Source organism: Barbus barbus (genome assembly GCF_936440315.1).
Source record: "Barbus barbus genome assembly, chromosome: 17".
NCBI lineage: Eukaryota > Metazoa > Chordata > Actinopteri > Cypriniformes > Cyprinidae > Barbus > Barbus barbus.
In genome coordinates, this window is record NC_136745.1 from 10531912 (window position 1) to 10554199 (window position 22288).

At 35.6% G+C, this 22288-nt stretch overlaps 1 protein-coding gene across 1 annotated transcript in view; it reads right to left on the reverse strand.

Annotated features, from left to right (window-relative positions):
* Window positions 1-22288, reverse strand: part of LOC306882945 (sorting nexin-25-like) — a 61788-nt gene that overhangs the window by 5772 nt on the left and 33728 nt on the right. Inside the window, exons 7-14 of the mRNA XM_079437967.1 lie at window positions 17002-17192; window positions 15253-15384; window positions 10370-10645; window positions 10112-10276; window positions 8161-8292; window positions 5507-5647; window positions 5152-5265; window positions 424-585 (exon numbers count right to left, since the gene is read on the reverse strand). Coding sequence (XP_079294093.1) covers window positions 424-585; window positions 5152-5265; window positions 5507-5647; window positions 8161-8292; window positions 10112-10276; window positions 10370-10645; window positions 15253-15384; window positions 17002-17192 — 1313 coding nt within the window. The remainder of the gene's footprint in view (window positions 1-423; window positions 586-5151; window positions 5266-5506; window positions 5648-8160; window positions 8293-10111; window positions 10277-10369; window positions 10646-15252; window positions 15385-17001; window positions 17193-22288) is intronic.

The following is a 22288-nucleotide window of genomic DNA, read 5'->3' on the forward strand; positions in this document are numbered from 1 at the left end:
TACACATGGGGTACTTTTTATCCCTGTGTTCACCAAACCCATCTTGAGTGTTTGCTGCTAAAAAGCTAATCTTTTAAGTTACATCTGACCATAGAAGCCAGTCCCATTTGAAGTTCCAGTCATGTCTGATACCTGAATATGCTGGAGATTGTTTTTTGGTGAATGCATTTTCTTTATTTACCAAGGGTGCCGATAATTCTGACCACGTGTGTATATGTCAGTAAAACCAATAAAGCAATAAAAATGTTCTCTAATTAAGATTTAACATTAAGGTTAGTAAAAAAAAAAAAATAAAAAAAAAAGATTTTATTTTATAATTTTCAAGTGTCTTCTGTGATGATCATAATAGCTTATAATTATCTGTAAAAACAATATAGGTCTATAGAATGTCCACATTAAGTGAGTGTGTGTGTGTGTGTGTACCTCCTGGTGTGAGAAGAAGTCTCCCGGCAGTCTCTCCAGGAAGGATGCGAGAGAGAAGGAGGATTTCTTCTGGATGTCGATGACCTTCAGGTGCTCTGGTGACGGACTGAGAAAGGCATACAGCGCCTCGCTCTGACACATGCGCTCATCTGTCAACACTTTCTACAGAGGAAACACACACATACAAACTAAAACTTCATGAATCTAGAAATAAACTTCTTAAAATCACAGCCCTGAATCAAATGAGACCAAAAATACACACAAACACATACAAATACTTGACCAAGCACACACTCCTGGTGTACATCAAATTATAAAATAATCAGAGGTTTGAAATGTGACAGAGGCTCAAAGTAAACTGACACAGTGAAAAGCTTTAGTAAGCATGAAATGTTATGGCAAACATTTAAACATTTAATTAGTGCTATATGATGACATATGTCTTACAATGTATGTAAATAATTAAATATCCAACAAGCATGAATGTGAAAAAAGCCAGTATCAGTCGATAACAGATATGGTGCTGATAAATTACACACACACACACACACACACGGGCAAAAAAGTATTTAGTCAGCTACCAATTGTGCAAGTTCTCCCACTTAAAAAGATGAGAGAGGCCTATAATTTTCATCATAGGTACACTTCAACTATGAGAGACAGAATGGGGGGAAAGAATCCAGGAAATCACATTGTAGGATTTTTTATGAATTAATTGGTAAATTCCTCGGTAAAATAAGTATTTGGTCACCTACAAACAAGCAAGATTTCTGGCTCTCACAGACCTGTAACAACTTCTTTAAGAGGCTCCTCTGTCCTCCACTCGTTACCTGTATTAATGGCACCTGTTTGAAGTCGTTATCAGTATAAAAGACACCTGTCCACAACCTCAAACAGTCACACTCCAAACTCCACTATGGCCAAAACCAAAGAGCTGTCGAAGGACACCAGAAACAAAATTGTAGACCTGCACCAGGCTGGGAAGACTGAATCTGCAATAGGCAAGCAGCTTGGTGTGAAGAAATCAACTGTGGGAGCAATTATTAGAAAATGGAAGACATACAAGACCACTGATAATCTCCCTCGATCTGGGGCTCCACGCAAGATCTCACCCCATGGGGTCAAAACGATCACAAGAACGGTGAGCAAAAGTCCCAGAACCACACGGGGGGACCTAGTGAATGACCTGCAGAGAGCTGGGACCAAAGTAACAAAGGCTACCATCAGTAACACACTACGCCAGGGACTCAAATCCTGCAGTGCCAGACGTGTCCCCCAGCTTAAGCCAGTACATGTCCGGGCCCGTCTGAAGTTTGCTAGAGAGCATTTGGCAGATCCAGAAGAGGATTGGGAGAATGTCATATGGTCAGATGAAACCAAAATAGAACTTTTTGGTAAAAACTCAACTCGTCGTGTTTGGAGGAGAAAAAATGCTGAGTTGCATCCAAAGAACACCATACCTCTGTGAAGCATGGGGGGTGGAAACATCATGCTTTGGGGCTGTTTTTCTGCAAAGGGACCAGGACGACTGATCCGTGTAAAGGAAAGAATGAATGGGGCCATGTATCGTAAGATTTTGAGTGAAAACCACCTTCCATCAGCAAGGGCATTGAAGATGAAACGTGGCTGGGTCTTTCAGCATGACAATGATCCCAAACACACCGCCCGGGCAGCGAAGGAGTGGCTTCGTAAGAAGCATTTCAAGGTCCTGGAGTGGCCTAGCCAGTCTCCAGATCTCAACCCCATAGAAAATCTTTGGAGGGAGTTGAAAGTCCGTGTTGCCCAGCGACAGCCCCAAAACATCACTGCTCTAGTGGAGATCTGCATGGAGGAATGGGCCAAAATACCAGCAACAGTGTGTGAAAACCTTGTAAAGACTTACAGAAAACGTTTGACCTCTGTCATTGCCAACAAAGGGTATATAACAAAGTATTGAGATGAACTTTTGTTATTGACCAAATACTTATTTTCCACCATAATTTGCAAATAAATTCTTTAAAAATCAGACAATGTGATTTCCTGGATTCTTTCCCCCCATTCTGTCTCTCATAGTTGAAGTGTACCTATGATGAAAATTACAGGCCTCTCTCATCTTTTTAAGTGTGAGAAAATGCACAATTGGTGGCTGGCTAAATACTTATTTTTTTGCCACCTGTATGTATATGTGTGTGTGTGTGTACATATATATATAAAATATACATACACACACAGTTGTGTGAAAAAGTGTTGGCCCCCCTCCTGATTTTTTTTATTTTTTTGCATGTTTGTCACACTTTAATATTTCAGATCAAACAAATTTAAATATTAATCAAACACAACATGCAGTTTTTGAATGAAGTTTTTTATTATGAAGGGAAAACAAAATCCAAACCCACATGGCCCTGTGTGAAAAAGTGCTTGCTCCCTAAACCTAATAGCTGGTTGGGCCACCCTTAGCAGCAAGAACTGCAATCAAGCGTTTGCGATAACTTGCAATGAGTCTGTTACAGCGCTGTAGAGGAATATTGGCCCACTCAACTTGGCAGAATTGTTGTAATTCAGCCACATTGGAGGGTTTTCAAGCATGAACCGCCTTTTTAAGGTCATGCCACAGCATCTCAATAGAATTCAGGTCAGGACTTTGACTAGGCCACTCCAAAGTCTTCATTTTGTTTTTGTTCAGCCATTCAGAGGTGGATTTGCTGGTGTGTTTTGGATCATTGTCCTGCTGCAGAACCCAAGTTCGCTTCAGCTTGAGGTCACGAACAGATGGCCGGACATTGTCCTTCAGGATTTTTTGATAGACAGCTGAATTCATGGTTCCATTTAATCACAGCAAGTCTTCCAGGTCCTGAAGCAGCAAAACAGCCCCAGACCATCACACCACCATATTTTACTGTTGGTATGATGTTCTTTTTCTGAAATGCTGTGTTAATTTTACGCCAGATGTAATGGGACACACACCTTCCAAAAAGTTCAACTTTTGTCTCGTCAGTCCACAGAGTATTTTCCCAAAAGTCTTGGGGATCATCAAGATGTTTTCTGGCAAAACTGAGACGAGCCTTTATGTCCTTTTTGCTCAGCAGCGGTTTTCGTCTTGGAACTCTGCCATGCAGGCCATTTTTGCCCAGTCTCTTTCTTATGGTGGAGTCATGAACACTGACCTTAACTGAGGCAAGTGAGGCCTGCAGTTCTTTAGATGTTGTTGTGGGGTCTTTTGTGACCTCTTGGATGAGTCGTCGCTGCGCTCTTGGGATAATTTTGGTCGGCCGGCCACTCCTGGGAAGGTTCACCACTGTTCCATGTTTTCACCATTTGTGGATAATGGCTCTCACTGTGGTTCGCTGGAGTCCCAAAGCTTTATAAATGGCTTTATAACCTTTTCCAGACTGATAGATCTCAATTATTTCTTTCTCATTTGTTCCTGAATTTCTTTGGATCTCAACATGATGTGTAGCTTTTGAGGATCTTTTGGTCTACTTCACTTTGTCAGGCAGGTCCTATTTAAGTGATTTCTTGATTGCGAACAGGTGTGGCAGTAATCAGGCCTGGGTGTGGCTAGAGAAACTGAACTCAGGTGTGATAAACCAGTTATGTTTGGGGGGGGGGGGGGGGGGGGGGGGAAGACACGTACCTGGGGGCACTTTTTAACGAAACAGTTTTTACGTACCTTACTGCACGTTACGCCACAGTTTCAAAGAGAAATGGCGCTAAAACACGGGTTCAATACGTAAACCCTGGCACGTTTTTATTATGTTGATATAGGTACGTATTGCTGTGTTTTTATTACGTTGCTTCAGGTACGTATTGTGGCAGTTCAGAATTAAAATATTTAGGGACCGCCGCAAAAAATTAATGCTCTATCGTGTTGGAAATATGCCCTACACCAAACCCAACCCTAAACCTACCCGATAGTGTTGACAAATGCAAAACTGATATAAAAACGCATTTGTTGATGCAACCATGCTATTTGAACTTCCTTATATGCAGATTTGAACTGTTTTGTCGAACCGTAGATGGGATTTGGTTCGAAGCTCCTCACCTCAAGTACGTCTCTGTACTCCGTGAGCTACCGAACAAACCTACCGTCTATGAAAACCCATAGATATGAAGCTGGATATGTGTAATGCTAACGTTCAAAAGCATCAGTTTTCAAATCTCCCAGCATATTAATATTGTTTTGAAGTCATAACATGATATTCTTCAAGTAACAGAGTTTTACTGCCTCTAGTGTTCATTTATTTTGGAAACTGCAGTGATGTATACTTGTTACATATTTCGTCCCGCTAAAAAGTACCCCCAGGTACGTTTATGCCATGAGACCAGGTTTATATTTATATTTATTATTAAGGAATTAATTTGTTTTAAAATGTTTATAATTTTTACAATAAAAAAAAACAAATAAGATGATTAAGGTCATTATGTGTTTAAAACATCACATATTTTGGCCTTACTAGGTGGAGAGAGGGGGGCAGGATCGGCAAAGGACCTAGAGATGGGAATCGAACTCGGGCCACCGTGAGCACAGTTGTGCTACCACTAGGCTATCGGCGCCGACTCAAAAATGTATTTTAAATTCAGTTTTTGTATTTAAAAAAAATATATATTGGAAAATGTTCTGGAAATAAGTTTCCTGCAAAAAGTTTGGATCAAATGGATGAAAATAAATGAAGTAATTAATTAAAAAACACAAGTCAATGATTGTTTGTTTTAATAGCACATTCCTCAATGAGACTGGGAAAGACTCACCTGTAAAAACGTGTTGAGTTGGTTTTTGGATTTATCAAGGAATTTTTGGTCGATTGATTTGAACGGCAGTTTACTGAGTGAGGGAAGCTGGACTTTCTTGAGTGATGGAAAACACTGCAAAAGAAAAACAAAGAAAGATGAACGGTGGGTAAGAAACATCAGTCTATGGTTTTATGTTCTGTCATACATAATCTGTATCAGAACTAATAATGGACAATAATTAATTCATTGCCACAGCAGCTTGACGATGGCCGCAGCAGAGGGCCGTCACAGATCAGTGGTATTTGAAACACTACGCCAGCACAGGTTATCACACATCAGAGGTGTGGCAGCATACTGTAAATATCAGCTGTACCTCAGTCAACTTCCTGTGCAAAGCCTGAAACTCGCTGAGCTTCCTGGTGACGGTCCAGCGGTTGTTCTTGCAGTCGTCATCTTCAGAAAGGCTCACGGCGACAAAGTAACACGCCATCTGCTCTCCATTCTCCTCAGAGGCCTACGAGATACACATACTGATTTTAACAGTTATTTTCACTCACTCTGATTCACGCTGTGCATTGATTAAAATAAAATTGAATAAAATAGAATTGAAATTAAATTTAATTAAAATGGAATGAAAATGGAATTGAAATCAAATAAAAATTAAAATAGAACTTAAATGAAATGAAAACAGAATTGAAATAGAACTGAAATGAAAATAGAAGTTAAATAAAAAAATGAAATGAAAATAGAATTGAAATAAAATTATACGAAAATAGAATGTAAATAAAACAAAACTGAAATAAAATCAGAATTAAAATAAAATAAAATAGAACTAAAACCGAAATAAAATAAAATAAATCTGATTCATGTTTTTTAACATTTTAACATTACCATTTGCTCATTTAACAGATATTTGAGAAAAATCTTTGCGGTAAAAGATTAAATTTGGCTAGAATTAAATCATTTTACACACTGTAAAGCATCCGATTCTGCTCAGAACTGAGACTACATGAAAACAATGGCAGCTTCACTTAAGCTGAACCCACATGAAGCAACTGATTTAAAAAGCTGTCATTTTGTAGCCAATTAACAGATAAATCGCTAATATACGAATGACTCACTCCTGAGCAGAAAAATACAAATGGTGTGCTGTTAAACATCAGAGCTCCAGTAAAAGAGAGTAAAAATTATTGATGGGGCTCGTTTACTTCCACAGAACGATGACGGTTAATTAAAAAGACTGAAAAGAAGAAAAATGACAGATATGCTTCTTTTGAAAGGTCAGAGGAGTATTAAACATGCAGGTGATCAGAATAAAATGGATACAGTAGCTCTACTCTACATGTTACATATATAAAAACACAGATGAACAGATTAGAGATGATTTTAAATAATGAAAATAGTTTTCAAATTTCATTTGTGGTTGCATTCCATTTTAATATGGCATTTTGAAACATGTTGCATCAGTTTTGATTACCCTGTCAGTCTGCCTTCATTTTTGACATGCTATAAAGATCTATCGCATGGCTTCAAAATAATCTGGAAAATTCCGAGCACTGACACCTTTATTACTGTGACTATATTGAGATGGTGGCTCTCTGTGAAGTTAAACAGATGGAATGACGGATGATTAAGGAGGACAGCAGGACTGTTTGGAAAAGAGACAAACACCCAGGAAATGAATCACTGTTGCTTTAAGGAAAGAATGTTGTGAGAGCCGAATAAAACACCACACACAATCAGGCAAGTGATTACAATATGCTGCTGTAGCGATCACAGAAATCAATGTAACAACTGATTGTAAGAGTGAAGTCAGAAGGTGCGAAAACACTGTCGCTGTTGCACTCTGTGGTTTAAGATTTTCTTTGATCTTTTAAAGTGGAAGTACTGTTACTGATGTAATTCCTGTGATTGCACTGAACAGCATGTAAACAGCACTTTACCAAAAGTCACATCATGTCCCCTTCTGGTATGCATCACCAGACTTACCAGTTTATCTTGGTCATGACAGTGAAAGATTAGATATAACTTCACATGTTTACAAGTGAAGAAAGCATTTCTGTCACACTAGTCTCATGCTTGTGGCTATATTTTCAAGTGTTTACTGCATTTATTTTATTTCCTTTTACATTATTATTATTTTTTTACTGATGGACAAGATTAAACTAAAATTATAAAATAATAAATAAAAATATAAAATCATACATTTTTATTACTTGAAAAAATAAATGTTAACTAAAATAAAATATAAACGAAAAACTAACTTATTTCAGTTAACATTTATTTAATTTATAACTGAAATAAAATAAAATATAAATAAATGAACAAAAAATCACATAATTGGATATTAAAATAAAATACAATATTTAAAAAAATAAACATTTAATTTTAGTTTATTGTTGAAGTACTAAAACAAAAACTGAAATAAAAATGAATAAACAGACTAATGAATGAAAAAGACTACTGAAAAACAATAAACAAAAAATTACAAAATATTTAACAAAATTTTAAATAAAAATGAAATCCAAAAAATATTTATAATAGTATTTTGATTATACTAAAATAACAATGGTTAACCCCCATTATGCCACAGATTTTGTTGCTTGAGCTAAACTTGTATTTAACGAGTGAGTGAAGTGACATTCAGCCAAGTATGGTGACCCATACTCGGAATTCGTGCTCTGCATTTAACCCATCCAACGTGCACACACACAGCAGTGAACACACACACAGCAGTGAACACACACACAGCAGTGAACACACACACACACACCGTGAACATACACCCGGAGCAGTGGGCAGCTATTTATGCTGCAGCGCCCGGGGAGCAGTTGGGGGTTCGGTGCCTTGCTCAAGGGCACCTCAGTCGTGGTATTGAGGGTGGAGAGAGCGCTGGACATTCACTCCCCCCACCTACAATTCCTGCCGGCCGGAGACTCGAACCCGCAACCTTCGGATTACAAGTCCGACTCTCTAACCATTAGGCCACGACTTCCCCACGAACCCTGCCCTATATTCAGGACTGACCTCTGTGGTGCTGACGACGGCTCTCCAGGTGCCCAGGTTCTCGCACCAGCAGTCCGTCCGTGAAATGTGCAGCTGGAGGTCGCTGTGCTCCTTCTCCATGGTGCAGATTTCCTCCTTCAGTAGTGACACAATCTACAAGAAAGGCATTTTCATGAGTTCCAGCGCAGGTCTCTGACCCTGACTCGTGCTTCATCTGACAGGAGAATGGAAACGCTGCCCCTGAGATCTCTGCCAGCACAGGAATAAAGAGACCTTCAGAGTACATGACATCATGTCAGAGAGAAATCGATTCCGGTCTCAGCTAATGGATTAAATCAAACCACTCACACAGTACAGACTGCAAGAACTCCAAAACTTCAGTAGTCGATACCGGTAATAGTGATAAATTACATAAATACCGCTTGAAGTTATTGCTTTCTATCTTGGGTACATTACTGTTCAGAAGTATGGTGGGCTTTTTTTTTTTTTTTTTTTCAAAGTCTCTTATGGTCACCAAGGATGCATTTATTTGTGAATATATGTAAAATGTATGTATTATGTAGTGTATAAATGTAGTATTTTCTATGTGAATATATGTAAAATGTAATTCATTTCTGTGATGCAAAGCTGAATTTTCAGCATCATTCAGTGTCACATGATCTTTCAGAAATCTAAAGAAATATTTCTTATTGTTATCAATGTTGAAAACAATTGCGCTGCTTAATATTTTTCTAGTTTTCTTATTGTTTTTTTATCAATTTAATTAATCCTTTCTGAATAAGATTATTGATTTCCTTCAAAAAATCTTCCAGGCCCCAAACTTCTGAACAGTAGTGTATCTTTAAGCAGTTTCTAGTATTGCGCAAAATAAAATCAATGCATTCAAAATCGAAAACTGGTCGTTCAGACATCATACATCAGTCTGGCTTCATCGACACCAGTCTACAGTTGTAATGTGTGGTTTTCAAAAGGAAGCTCATTCACACCAAATTTTGGCGGCTGGCTTGACCGCTTATATTCAGACCGCTGTTGGTTTGATCTCAGTGACTGAACTGAGTCAGCACTACTGATAACAGGAAGAAAAAGAAATGCTTGTAAAATACTGGGCTTTTTGACACATGTATTAGTACAGACATACCAATATAATATTTGTGTGCTGACACTGATAGCCAGCTGTTTATAGTTCTGCTTCTTCCTGCTCCTTGTTTTATAACGTTCATGTTTTGTTTTGCCAATTAAATAGTTAAATTGAGATATGGAAAATAAAGTGCTATTAATTTGATAACAGGATAAACTTTATATTGTATAGACTACTGTTCAAAAGATAGCACGATTTTTGTTTTTGATAAAATAATTATTACTTTTATTTAGCAAGGATGCTTTATATTACTTAACATTGATAATAATAAAAAATATTTTTTGAGCAGCAAATCAGTATATTAGCATGATTTCTGAAGGATCATGTGACACGGAAGACTGGAGTAATGATGCTGAAAATTCAGCTTTGAATCACAGAAATAAATTCCTTTTTAAAATATATTCAAACAGAAAACAGTTATTTTTAAATTGTAATAATATTTCACAATATTACTGTTTTTACTGTATGCTTGATCAAATAAATGCAGCCTTGGTGAACATAAGATACTTTTTTTTTTAAATATAAAAAAAAAATCTTACTAGTGTATGTGTTGTTACATTCAAAATATTCTCATTTATAAACAACAACAAAAAAACATTAGGGCTGCACAATGAAAGTTTCATTTACAATGTGTTTTTGTAAAAACAAATAGGGCTGAACATTCAAACCAATTAGTTGTAACCAATCACAAACGTGTCCATTGATCACATGGATGCACTGGCCAATCACAGATTTGATGTACAAAAAAATCAATTATCAGTCTGAATGTATTTATTATTATTTCATATAAAAGGATAATATTTCACATCAATGGGGCTATAATTCTGGGTTTACCTTTTTATCGGGTCGCGGTGCGTTCTGGATGGAGCCCAGGGCTTGGCGTTTGTACTCCAGCCTCTCGTACAGCTGGTGTAGTTTGGTTGTGGCGTAACTGGCCTGTTCGTTGATGCCTTTGCTGCCTTCATCCAGGGCCACGTCCCCTCCTTCCATCACCGGACCCTAAACGCACAGAAATACAAGAGAAAAGTCACAGAAAATGGTGATGGAGTGTTCGTGGATGTAGTAGCTAGACTCATGTCGTGTTAAACTCACGGCGTCGTCTTTCTCCTCGCTGCTGGACTGTGAGCTGGTCCTTTGCTCCTCTCGTTTAATGAGCCGCTCGTACAGGTCGCTCACCAGGAAGGAGGGATAATAGCGCTCCTTCATGGTCTCGTACACATCTCCCTGGATCCTGTGGAACACGTCTGTACCCTTGTTCCCTACCAGCGTCTGCTGGATCTCTTTATAAAGAGCCTTCTCCACCGGGATCTCCCTGCTCTCCACAAAGAAGTTCTGGTAGATCTCTCCCACCAGCTGTGGCACTTCATTCTGCACAGAGGAAGAATATCAGACCTGATCTGGAGTACAGAGATTGAAACCAGGCACATCTTGTCTTGTTTTTTTAAAGGCATTCCTTTAAAAGTGAATCTCACAGGTAGGTCACATTTAATCCCCAACAAATGAAAAAATCTAACTGATATATATATACTATGATATATACACACACACACACACTAATTTATTATATATTTATATAATTGCATCCAAAATAAAAGTTTGTGTTTACATATGTATGTTTACTGTGTATATTTATTATGTATACATAAATACACACACATACAGTATCTATTTAGAAAATATTTACATGTATATACATTTATATATTCATTTTCTTATATAATTTATATTATATATAAATATATTTAATATATAAACAACATTTTTCCTAAATATATGCATGCATGTGTTTATTTATATATACATAATATACACAGTACAAACACATTATGTAAACAAAAACCTTTATTTTGGATGCGATTAATCGTTTGACAGCACTAATTATATATATATGCTGCTTTTTAAATGCACTGCCATTATTTGAACAACAGTTGTGTTAAAAGCGAGTAAAGCTCAAAACCCTTATAATAACTTTTACTTCAGTACACACAAATGCACTGGGAACATTGCACATTCTATTCTAAATCAAAACATGAAGAAAAATTGAGCAAATTTGTTATTGCTTTACAGAAAGTGAAGAAAAAGGAATATTAGGCTGTTCAAAAAAATAGCAGTGTCTGCATTTTTCTTTACAAAGTCAAACATTTACTGTATAAAATGCTTGAAGATTTAGCTTTCTTGTGAATTAACATTTAGTTGTAGCCACGGTTTCTGAGAACTGCTTCACATTTGATATAAATATATAAAATAACCATAAATCAATTAAATAAAGGCAGTATAACAAATACTACCTTGGTAAATATATAACTATTTATTTGTATTTATTTATTTAGCATTACTGTAATTATATTTTTCACATAAAGGTAATAACAACTGGGGAGAAAATGTGATTGAACAGGTTTCAATTTCAGCAAACAAAATTTATTTTTATTTTTAGAGTCAAATATCAGTTAAATAAAAATGCAGACATGTTATTGACAGGTTTAGTTGGTTTCATTCTTGAAGGTTTGAAGATCTGCACAGGTCCATTGGTCTGCCAGCAGCAATGCTGCATTGTGCTTTTACTGGTTTTGGTCTTCAATGTTCTGCATTTCAGTGACAGATTCACATTCAGAACCAACAAGCGATAAAACATATGGCTAATCTTAATCATTTGGTTTGGTCTCATGCTGAACAGATGCTAACTGTTTATGACATCAACATTAAACAGATTATTGCAAATCTGCTGCTGCACAGAAATGAACCAAATGTACCTCCTCAAACATTTACCAGCTGACAGCATTCTAGAGTACCTGCATATCTTCATAAATAGCCCTGTTTTTATTCTATATACAATCTACAATATTCCATTTATGGCATAAACTTTTCAGGACCACAAAACAGCTCTGACACTCCTGGCTAAATGGCAGTACCGGTAATTGCTAATTTAACATAATGGGCCGAGACAATTAAACATTTGGCTGAGTCACGCGCTGGAGTGTTGGTAGATTTTTCAGCCGTGAGTGTTTCTGTGGTCTGAGGTTAATTTCTGGATAAAAGTGCCAGATGAATGACCGATTAGTATATTTGCAATTGTGCCCGTAGATTGGCATGAGCTACAGGAAAATCACTTTTCAGACATGACTACAGCCCTATTCAGATGCTAATTCTTTCTCATGGGGATGTAAGGTCATTTTAAGATTTATAGGGGCTAATTAGTGATTTTATTGTAGTCAGAATTCAGAAATATCTGTTTTTTGACAAACAAGTTGTGTGGCCATTCAATTGCCCTCAGAATCAACATTTCTAAATTTACAAGAAAAAAATCCAAAAGTAATTTTGTAAATCCTTTATGAACGCTGCCAAGCACTGAAGAGTATTGGTTACATTTTGCGGTAATGTGCACACAATATTACAAGAAGTGTGAGCTGTTAAGAATAAAAAGAAAAAAAAAACAGAACAAAATCATGTAAACTTTTGAAATGGGATATTATTATTTTTTTAATAAAAATGCCATTTTACTTGTCAAAAAAGTAGCCAAATGTTTACCTATATGAAATGATGAATTGTCCAAACCATAATAGATATTTTGTTTACATCTGACTATGGCAAGGTATTGAGATAATTATGATTCGAAATTTGATTTAGATTCACAAACTTGCAGTATGATTCAATTTTAATCTCAATTCGATTTAATTAGACATATAGACAGGTACATACCAATTTTTTTAAGGGAAAAAAAAATCTCAACTAATGCTGTAAACTATACAACTATACAATAAATCCTAACAGTTGGTACATTACTAAATTAAGTTATTTGTAAAGAAACATTTAAGTTGCACATAAGAGAGATTTTATAATAAGAATTATATAATAAATTTTTATTATAATAAATTTTTAATGATGTAAATGTTTCTACTCCAGCTTTCATGACGCATTTACTCAAACATACATGAAATATTAAAGAACAAGTTTAAGTAAAAATATAATAAATATGTAATATAATGCATATATGCAGCAAAATGCAATTTCTTTTTTTACATTGCTATCGAGTTTATAGACTATAAATAACTGATATAATTTTTACAAGCTGTTTTATTGGCATCTGTCTGCCCTTGCAACTCAGACTGAGCGATTACGTGATATATGATACATTTCAGTAAATTATACTGCATCTTTCAACACCTTCTGATGTTTATTCATGTTTATTTCGCAACATTAAAGAGCGCCAAAATGATATTTAATTAGTGCTGTCAAACGTTTAATCCCATCCAAAATAAAAGTTCATTTACACAATATATATGTGTGTACTGTGTATATTTATTTTGTGTGTGTGTGTATATATATATATATATATATATATATATATATATATATATATATATATAAATAAATAAATGAGACACACATACAGTATATATTTGGAAAATATTTACATGTATTTACATGTTCATATTTATATCAATTCTATTATATATAAATATTTAATATATAAATATACAATTTTTCTTAAATAAATAGTCATGGCCAAAAATATCGGCACCCTTGCAATTCTGTCAGAAAATGCAATACTTCTCTCAGAAAATTGTTCCAATTGCAAATGTTTTGGTATTCACGTGCTTATTGAAGTCGTGGCCTAATGGTTAGAGAGTCGGACTCGTAATCCAAAGGTAGAATTTTTGGGCGCAATGTAGTGGCCAGTGTCAGAAAGCTGCGTCTCCACCAGAGGTCATGGGTCTTCCAGCAGGACAATGACCCGAAACACTTCAAAAAGCACTCAGAAATGGTTACAAACAAAGCGCTGGAGAGTTCTGAGTCCAGATCTGAATCCCATAGAACACCTGTGGAGAGATCTCAAAACAGCAGTTGGGAGAAGGTATCCTTCAAATCTGAATGACCTGGAGCAGTTTGCAAAAGAAGAGTGGTCCAAAATTCCAGTAGAGAGGTGTAAGAAACTCATTCATGGTTAAAGGAAGCGATTGATTTCAGTTATTATTTCCAAAGGGAGTGCTACCAAATATTAAGTTAAGGGTGTCAATAATTTTGTCCAGTGCATTTTTTGGGTTCTGTGTGGAATTGCATCAAATTTGACTTTTCTGCTCTGTTTTTTTGTGGTGTTCCAAAGCAAACAAAAAAATAAATAAACGTGAGCAAAACATTTGCAACTGCAACAATTTTCTGAGAGAAGGCTTACATTTTCTGACAGAATTGCAAGGGTGCCGATATTTTTGGCCATGACTGTACATGCATGTGTGTGTTTTTATATATACATAATAAATATACACAGTACACGCACATATATTGTGTAAACAAAAACTTTTATTTTGGATGTGATTAAATCACAATTAATCATTTGACAGCACGATATTTAATGTCTGAATCTGGTAATAAAATGGATAGAATTTGAGCTCAGAGACTTTGTTTCATATGAAAAGTAACAAATCATAAAGCTTATCGTGATTTATTGGAAAGAAGGAGCACTAAAATTAATGTTTTGCTCATGCATCAACTGAAAACCACATAGACCAATTCTTGGGACTGAAGAATCGATATGGGTTTAATAAAGTGAGAATAGATTAAAATGGAGGAATCAATATTTTTTTATATTGACAATCATGTGACTGACCACTTGAGCGGTGTTTTCAGGTTTGTACTGCAATATCACAGAACTCGCTCCTCCACCATTAATAAATGACCATGCAAAGTCTTTTTACAGATGTCCCCATGAGAAACAATTATTGTCTGAATAGGACAAATGACAGCAGCTCTTTCACTCGTATGCTGACAGATCTTCAGCTCAAGTCTAATCTGTGTGTGTCTCTGGGTATTCATGTGGCTCAGTGATAGAGCACTGAGTTAACAGCACAAAAGGTCATGGGTTCAATTCCCAGGGAACACACAAACTGATAAAAAAGTATAGCCTCAATGCAATGCAAGTATATATAAGTCTGGATAAAAGTGTCTTCTAAATGCATAAATAAATGTAAGGTAAATGTAACCTTGTTGGCGCTCTTGAGCGTCTCCACCAGCTCCCAAAAGCTAATCAGAGCCCTCTTGTCCACACGCTCCATGTAGACACGGAAATGCTCTCGGTACACTGCGTTTGACATGATCTCCTCAAACTGAAGTATCTGTGAGGACAAGAAACAAAAGAAGCAGACTGTGTTATTATTAAAAGCACTTGAGAATTTACGCTGCAGAGGAAGTGGCGTTTCATCTCGAGAAGGCTGGGTAATTTATCAGTAACACTGATGCCAGCTGATGAGGATGTTTCTTCTCATCTCTTAAAGGGTTTCTACCCTTTTGAAGCATCTTATATTTTTTCTTGTAAGTCAAGGCTTGTCTCTGACCCGAAGAATTAAGAATATTTTTGCTATTGTACCTTTAACACTATATAGTAAATACACAGTAAATGTTGGCTAACCTCCTTGCACTGACAAAATTCACACCAAAGTACCTTAATATGCAGCTTTGATGCTCAACAAACATTTTTTTGTTTACATTTTTTAGTATCAATGCTGAAAATTTTTTGCTGCTTCATATTTTTGTGGTTTTTCAGCATTCTTTGATGAATAGAAAGTTCAAAAGAACAGCATTTATTTGAAATATTTTATATTTAACAAAATGTCTTTACTGACTCACTTTTGAACAATTTAATGCATATTTGTTAAATAAAAAAATTTTAATAAAAAAAAATAATAAGTAAAATAGCTTACTGACTCCAAACTTTTAACTGGTATTTTTTAAATATAATTTAAAAAATATATATTTTTAATTAATTAATTTATTCAATTTAGTTTTTTTAATTAATGTATTAATTTTTATTAATTCATTAATTTGTTGGTTTTTGTTATAATTTTATACTTTTTTTTTTAATTTTGGTTAAAATTTTAGAATTTTTTATTCATTAAAAATAAATATTTATTGCTCTATATTGCTCTAGCAACTAGCTGATATAAATATTAACTAAAATAAAAAAAATATATATTTTTATTTCAAGGAATGAAATTTATTTATTTTATTTTAGTTTTGGTTAACTATAGTAACCCTGGTTTAAGTCTGAATAAAACCAGTTCTAGTAAATGCTTATAGGCTAATGGTATAACATGATGTCAAAACCATGATCATTTTCGCAGTTAACAGTCTGGGGAAGGAGCTTCGCATAAAAAAATGCAAAGAAAATCCTTTTTCCAAGAGGCAGCTACTGTTCATCAATATGCAGTGATGTTTTAAGTTTTACACACTGAGGTTTCGGTGTTCTTCTAAACCCAACACGCTCTGTGAGACTCATATCACCCGGATCATTAGAGACATTCAGAGACAGGCCTATCTGTGTGGGACGGGACGGTCTAGAGCTACTGGGACAACAACAGCATATCAAACGACTGAATTCAGATAGAGAAGGGGCTTCCTGTCATAACATGCTTCTACAATGATCACAGAGAGATAGAAAGAGACAGAAAAACAAGAGTTACTTCATTATATCAGGGCTTGACAGTGTGAGCGTTTCAATAAAAATAGATGTGTGTGAACAGTAAAATGTATGTAAAAAGTCAGATTTTTTTTTTAAATATCTTAAATGGCATAAAAAAATAAAAAAAAACATCTAAATTGATAATTTTAAGAGCTCTTAAATCACATACTGACATTTCATTATGTCAGCTACAGGATGCAGAAAATAATTCAATAATTTTGATTTCATATTGACTTAGATATGGTGTTTCTGTGACTGTAATTTCTTCCTGTACCCGTTGGCTCTTTGGACCGTCCCCTTCATCCTGGGCTCCGTCCTCCTGCTGCTCATAGTTCGGACCCCCGAGGAGCCGGATCCGCTTCTCGCACCGCTTCTTTGCCACTGTGAGCTGGTTAATGTAACGCTTCATGTTTCTGGCACGTAACAGGTCGGCCTTCAGCGCGGCGGCCTCTTTCCCTTTACTGTCTGCAGAGAGACAGAGAGGGAATTCAGATGTGCAATCTCATGGGAATCAACTGTGATAGATAACTGAAAGAAACTAGCTCTGATGAGCTGATATGATGTGAATGGCTCACGGTGTGTTTCATTTCCTTCTGCTTCATCTGTGTCACTTTCACACAGAGATCAACGCGATCAACAAGATGCTAGACATCAAGCAAGTACACAAACAAACTGAAATGAGTTGACACATTGTTGATCTGGTTTAAACATGCACTTTTCTACACTCATTCCTGATTTCAACACTGTAAAAAAATTCAGACCTCCCAACTCAAAATTTTCTAGTGACTGATTGCATCTAAATTTGTTCATTGGCTCAACATATTATTTCTCATTGAGCCAATGTTAACAGACTGTTGCCACAATTGATCAAATTCAGTTAGCAGAAATTCAATTGGGCCAATCCAAAAATTTAGATGTAATCAGTCACTAGAAAATTTTGAGTTGGGAGGTCTGAATTTTTTTTACAGTGAAAGGTGGAAAACTCCCATTGAAAAAAATAAATAAATAGTAAAAAATGTAAAGCAAAAAACAAAAAATGAACAAACAAATGAATAAATACAATAAAAAAAGAAAATGATTAATAACAATATATATATATATATATATATATATATATATATATATATATATATATATATATATATATATATATATATATATATATATATATATATATATATATATATATATATATATATATATATATAAACACAATTTTAAATGAATATAAAATAAACTGAAAAAATTGATTACAAATAAACAATCAAACAAATAAATTAATAACCAAATCATTTAAAAACATGTAAAATAAAAAATTATTTAAAATAATTTAATTTGAATGTTAAAAAATACATTTAAACATTTAAAAACTTTAAAACAGCTTAATTTAGGCAAAAACTGCCTTTTAATTATTAATTTTAGTGTCAAAAAATGCAAAAAGGTCTGCACACTAAAACAATGAAGAACAGACAGAAAATATATGATATATGTAATATATAATATATTAATATAGGAGTTTAATAACTTAACTTTTATGTTTATTTAATGTTAAATCAGTGTTTCAAATTATTCCCACATTTCTCAAAGTTTGAAATTAGGGTTGCAAAACTTGCAAACCCTATTTGCCAAATGCTTTCTTTGATGCAAATGCAAATTAATATTATATACACACATTATATATACTGTATAGATATATCTCACTGGACAGCTCATTACATGATATGCAACCAATGCACTTTTCACAGCATTTTAAAGCAAACAATATAAAAGACATATTTATTTTACAGTTTTACAATGATAAAATAATTTAGTACTAAAAATAATGTACAACACAAACGACACCACTAAATAATTCCCTATTATATACATACAGTTTATTAGTACTACTAGGTCCTTTTCATAGACAGGCAAAAGTTGTTGACTTTCCATGGGCTTCTGTGAAGCGGCTACCTGTGGCATTCACAGAGCTCACAATGAGGAAATATGAGCAATCACCGCCAACCAGCGTTCATCTCACAGCATGCTCCGTCTGCCGCTGGAAACCAGGGAGGAAGGGAGAGACTTTTACACAAGCGTTCCCTGCTCTCCTTCCTTTAATAGCCAGTGTCATTGTGATTGCCCAGCGGGAAGATTTATTGATTTGCCCATTACAGGGCAGCAGGAGATGGAAAACATGACGACAAATAAACAGCCCCTTCCTGACTCTCTGCAAGAACTAACATAACATAAATGCTTCCAACCGTGTGAATAAAATGAACTTTAATTAATCCGGCACTGAAATGAAGGCATGATTAATTAACTTTATCTCTAATCGAAGATGTTCAGCAGTAAGCTTGCTCGTTTAGTCAAAGAAAACCTCCTCATTCATATCCAGATACATTTTGTTAGTAGTGGTCGACCGATATAGTTTTTTTGACAGCCGGTGACGATATCTTGGAAAGCAGGGATATAAAGCCGATACAATTTTATCTATTTTAATTAATATTTAAAGGTGCCATAGAATGCTTTGATACAATATTTTAAATTGTTCTCTGATATCTACATAGAAGGTATGTTGCTTAGGTAAGGGCAAAAATTCTCCAGAAACAGTTTTACATGTGCATTTACAACCCTAGGATTTCTCCCTAGAATGAAACGGTCTGTTATTGGCTTATTTGGAAGGGTCATGAATAATAATGTTGAGCTCTGCTCTGATTGGCTGTTTCACAGTACGGCTCAATGTTGAGCTCTGCTCTGATTGGCTGTTTCACAGTGCGGCTCAATGTTGAGCTCTGCTCTGATTGGCTGTTTCACAGTACGGCTCAATGTTGAGCTCTGCTCTGATTGGCTGTTTCACAGTACGGCTCAATGTTGAGCTCTGCTCTGATTGGCTGTTTCACAGTGCTGCTCAATGTTGAGCTCTGCTCTGATTGGCTGTTTCACAGTGCGGCGCATTTCAGTAGCTCACAGGAAGGAAACACAGGGAGGAAAATGTATATTTCAATACTTTCTCTCGCAGTTATATCGTCGGGTAATTATACTGTATATAAAATGCGGGCATCAGGGAGCCGCTATTAATATGCTGGGCATTGAAACTGCTTTCAAATGCACGATCGCTTTTTACTTTTACTTTCGAGATTCGCGATTGCACAAACTGTTTATACTATGGAGCAGCAGTACTTATCACACATTTTACACGATCAGATGCTTATTAGTGGTGCTCAGGATCTGTAAATCATTCGCCATCATCCTCAGTCATCTCTCCTTAATCTGTTTATGGGGTGAAATCTTATTTACTGTAATGTAACAGGCTACCGCTAGTAAGAAGCTAATCATGTCCCTTTAGTGCAGTGGTTCTCAACCCACGGCCCGTCACGAATCCAAATGCGGCCCACCATGCTGAATGTTACAGTCTATGTGCTGAACACAATAAAAAAAATAAAAAAAAAACTTTCAGTTTTACAATTCATTTTAGTTTTTACATTAATTTAAAAATGTACTAAAATATAAGCTATAATGTTTTTGTTATGTAAAAATTGTTTTTCATATATTATTTTCAGACATGAGAAGATCTATGTACTCACGTAATTAATGTTACGCATTTAACAAACACTTACAAGCGTGCACTTTGCCAGAATTCAATTCAAATAGTCATCAGCAGCCATAAATTCTGTAAAATTGAGCATCAGAATGGACAAATTTGTTAAGGGAGAAAACGAAATGTGGAAAATGCCAGCAAAGGAACACATTCAAACAAGAATAGTCGCAGCATCAGCAGTGAAGAGAGTGCTGGACTTTCGGCATCAACTTTCGGTTTGCCCCACCATTCACTTGAAGATTTTCAGGTGAAAAGAAACACTAATAGGCTACTACACAGCAATCATCCTTAATTACAGAAATGTGGCAAAACATCTCAGATTATTAAATTCAAAAATGCTTCCCATATTTGGATCAACATGGGCTACATTTGTGAACGCACACTTTCTGCAATGTCGTGCGTCAAGTCACGCGTCCATGCACGTCTTACAGACTGCAACTTCATTGTGAGTAGAATTATTTATTTCAATAAATGTAATCGTTTAGATATCATAATATTTAGGCTATAAATAATATTATAAATCTGGTTGGTTTGTATTGATGACGTAACATGTAAATGACATGCGTGTGGCCCGTGAGACTTGCACTTGGACCATAGTGCGGCCCGGTGGGAAAAATGGTTGAGAACCACTGCTTTAGTGGCTCGCGTTATTTTATTAGAACATGTTATTTGCTTTCCATGCCTTTCTGAATACAGACATTAACCTGTTAACCTTCGCCCCCATTTGGGGCCTCGCAGGTGAAAATAACCTACCTAAATTAAAATGGTAACAGTTCCTGACAAAGTGTGCTTACACAAACAAATTAGGTATCTTTGGAAAGAAGACACTCTGGGCTTTATTATCTATCATCCAGAGTTGATAATGCTCAAAAAGATAAAAAGTTATAGGCACTGACGTGCCTTGAAAAATATTTTTCCACACTGAATGTTTTTTTATTTCATATACAAATACATGAAATAAGTCCTGGAGCAATCCAGAAAAGTAATGGATCGAAAGCCACATGTCTCATGAGTTCATATTTCAAATTTGAAGAAGATACCATGACAAATGAGATTCCTGCAATATTTTTTCTGAAACTATTTATAGTCCCCCCACCCCCCTGTTTGAGGACTGTAAAATAATAGACAGATTTATTTGAGCACAAAAAAATACAAAAATATTTATTTGAGTAATAAAAAAGGAAAAAAAAAATGCTTTGTATATAGTATGTATACTGAAGTATTCTGATTGCCAGACATGAAGTGATATTGCCAGACATGGTCATACAGTCAGTAATCACACGCTGATGTGCTTCCATTCAGATGATAATCATACAGATGGGCCATATAATCAATAATAGCTGATCAATGAATCACAATGATAGCCGTCATAGAGTCGGTAATAAACACGCTGATGTCCGTCCATACATATTATAATCATGCAGATACCGCCACATTCCCCACACAATACACACACACACATATAAAAAATGTAGAAGAAAAAAAAACAGTTTTTTATGTAAAAAGCAGATCGCTAAGTTATGCCCTGCTCAGATGACAGCGTCATAGCCTGCGTCAGAGCTGGCAGGAGGGAGCGCCAAATTCAAATAATCTATATTCCGCTTTTCTGAGACTTTTTTTTCCGTGGACGGTCTCATTCTGTTTGTAAAACTGTATGCTACAACACCGTGTTGTTTTTTTACCACCAAGACGCTGTTTTTGAGCGTAATTTATTCCATAACAGACGCGAACAATAACTCTCCCGAAGAAATGAAACGTAAACAAAGGAATATTCATCCTTATTACAACGTTATTGTTTCGCTGGACTAAAAGTGCTCGCTGGATGTTGTTCTGTGGACGCTTACCTCTCTAACTAAACTGGGATTTCAGCAGTGGACGCGTTTGTGGCTCGTTATTACAATGATAAAGGTACGTACGGCTTTTTTATTCTGCCTGTTTTGATGTGTACTGCTTACACAAATGTAGCAAATACATTCCTTATAAG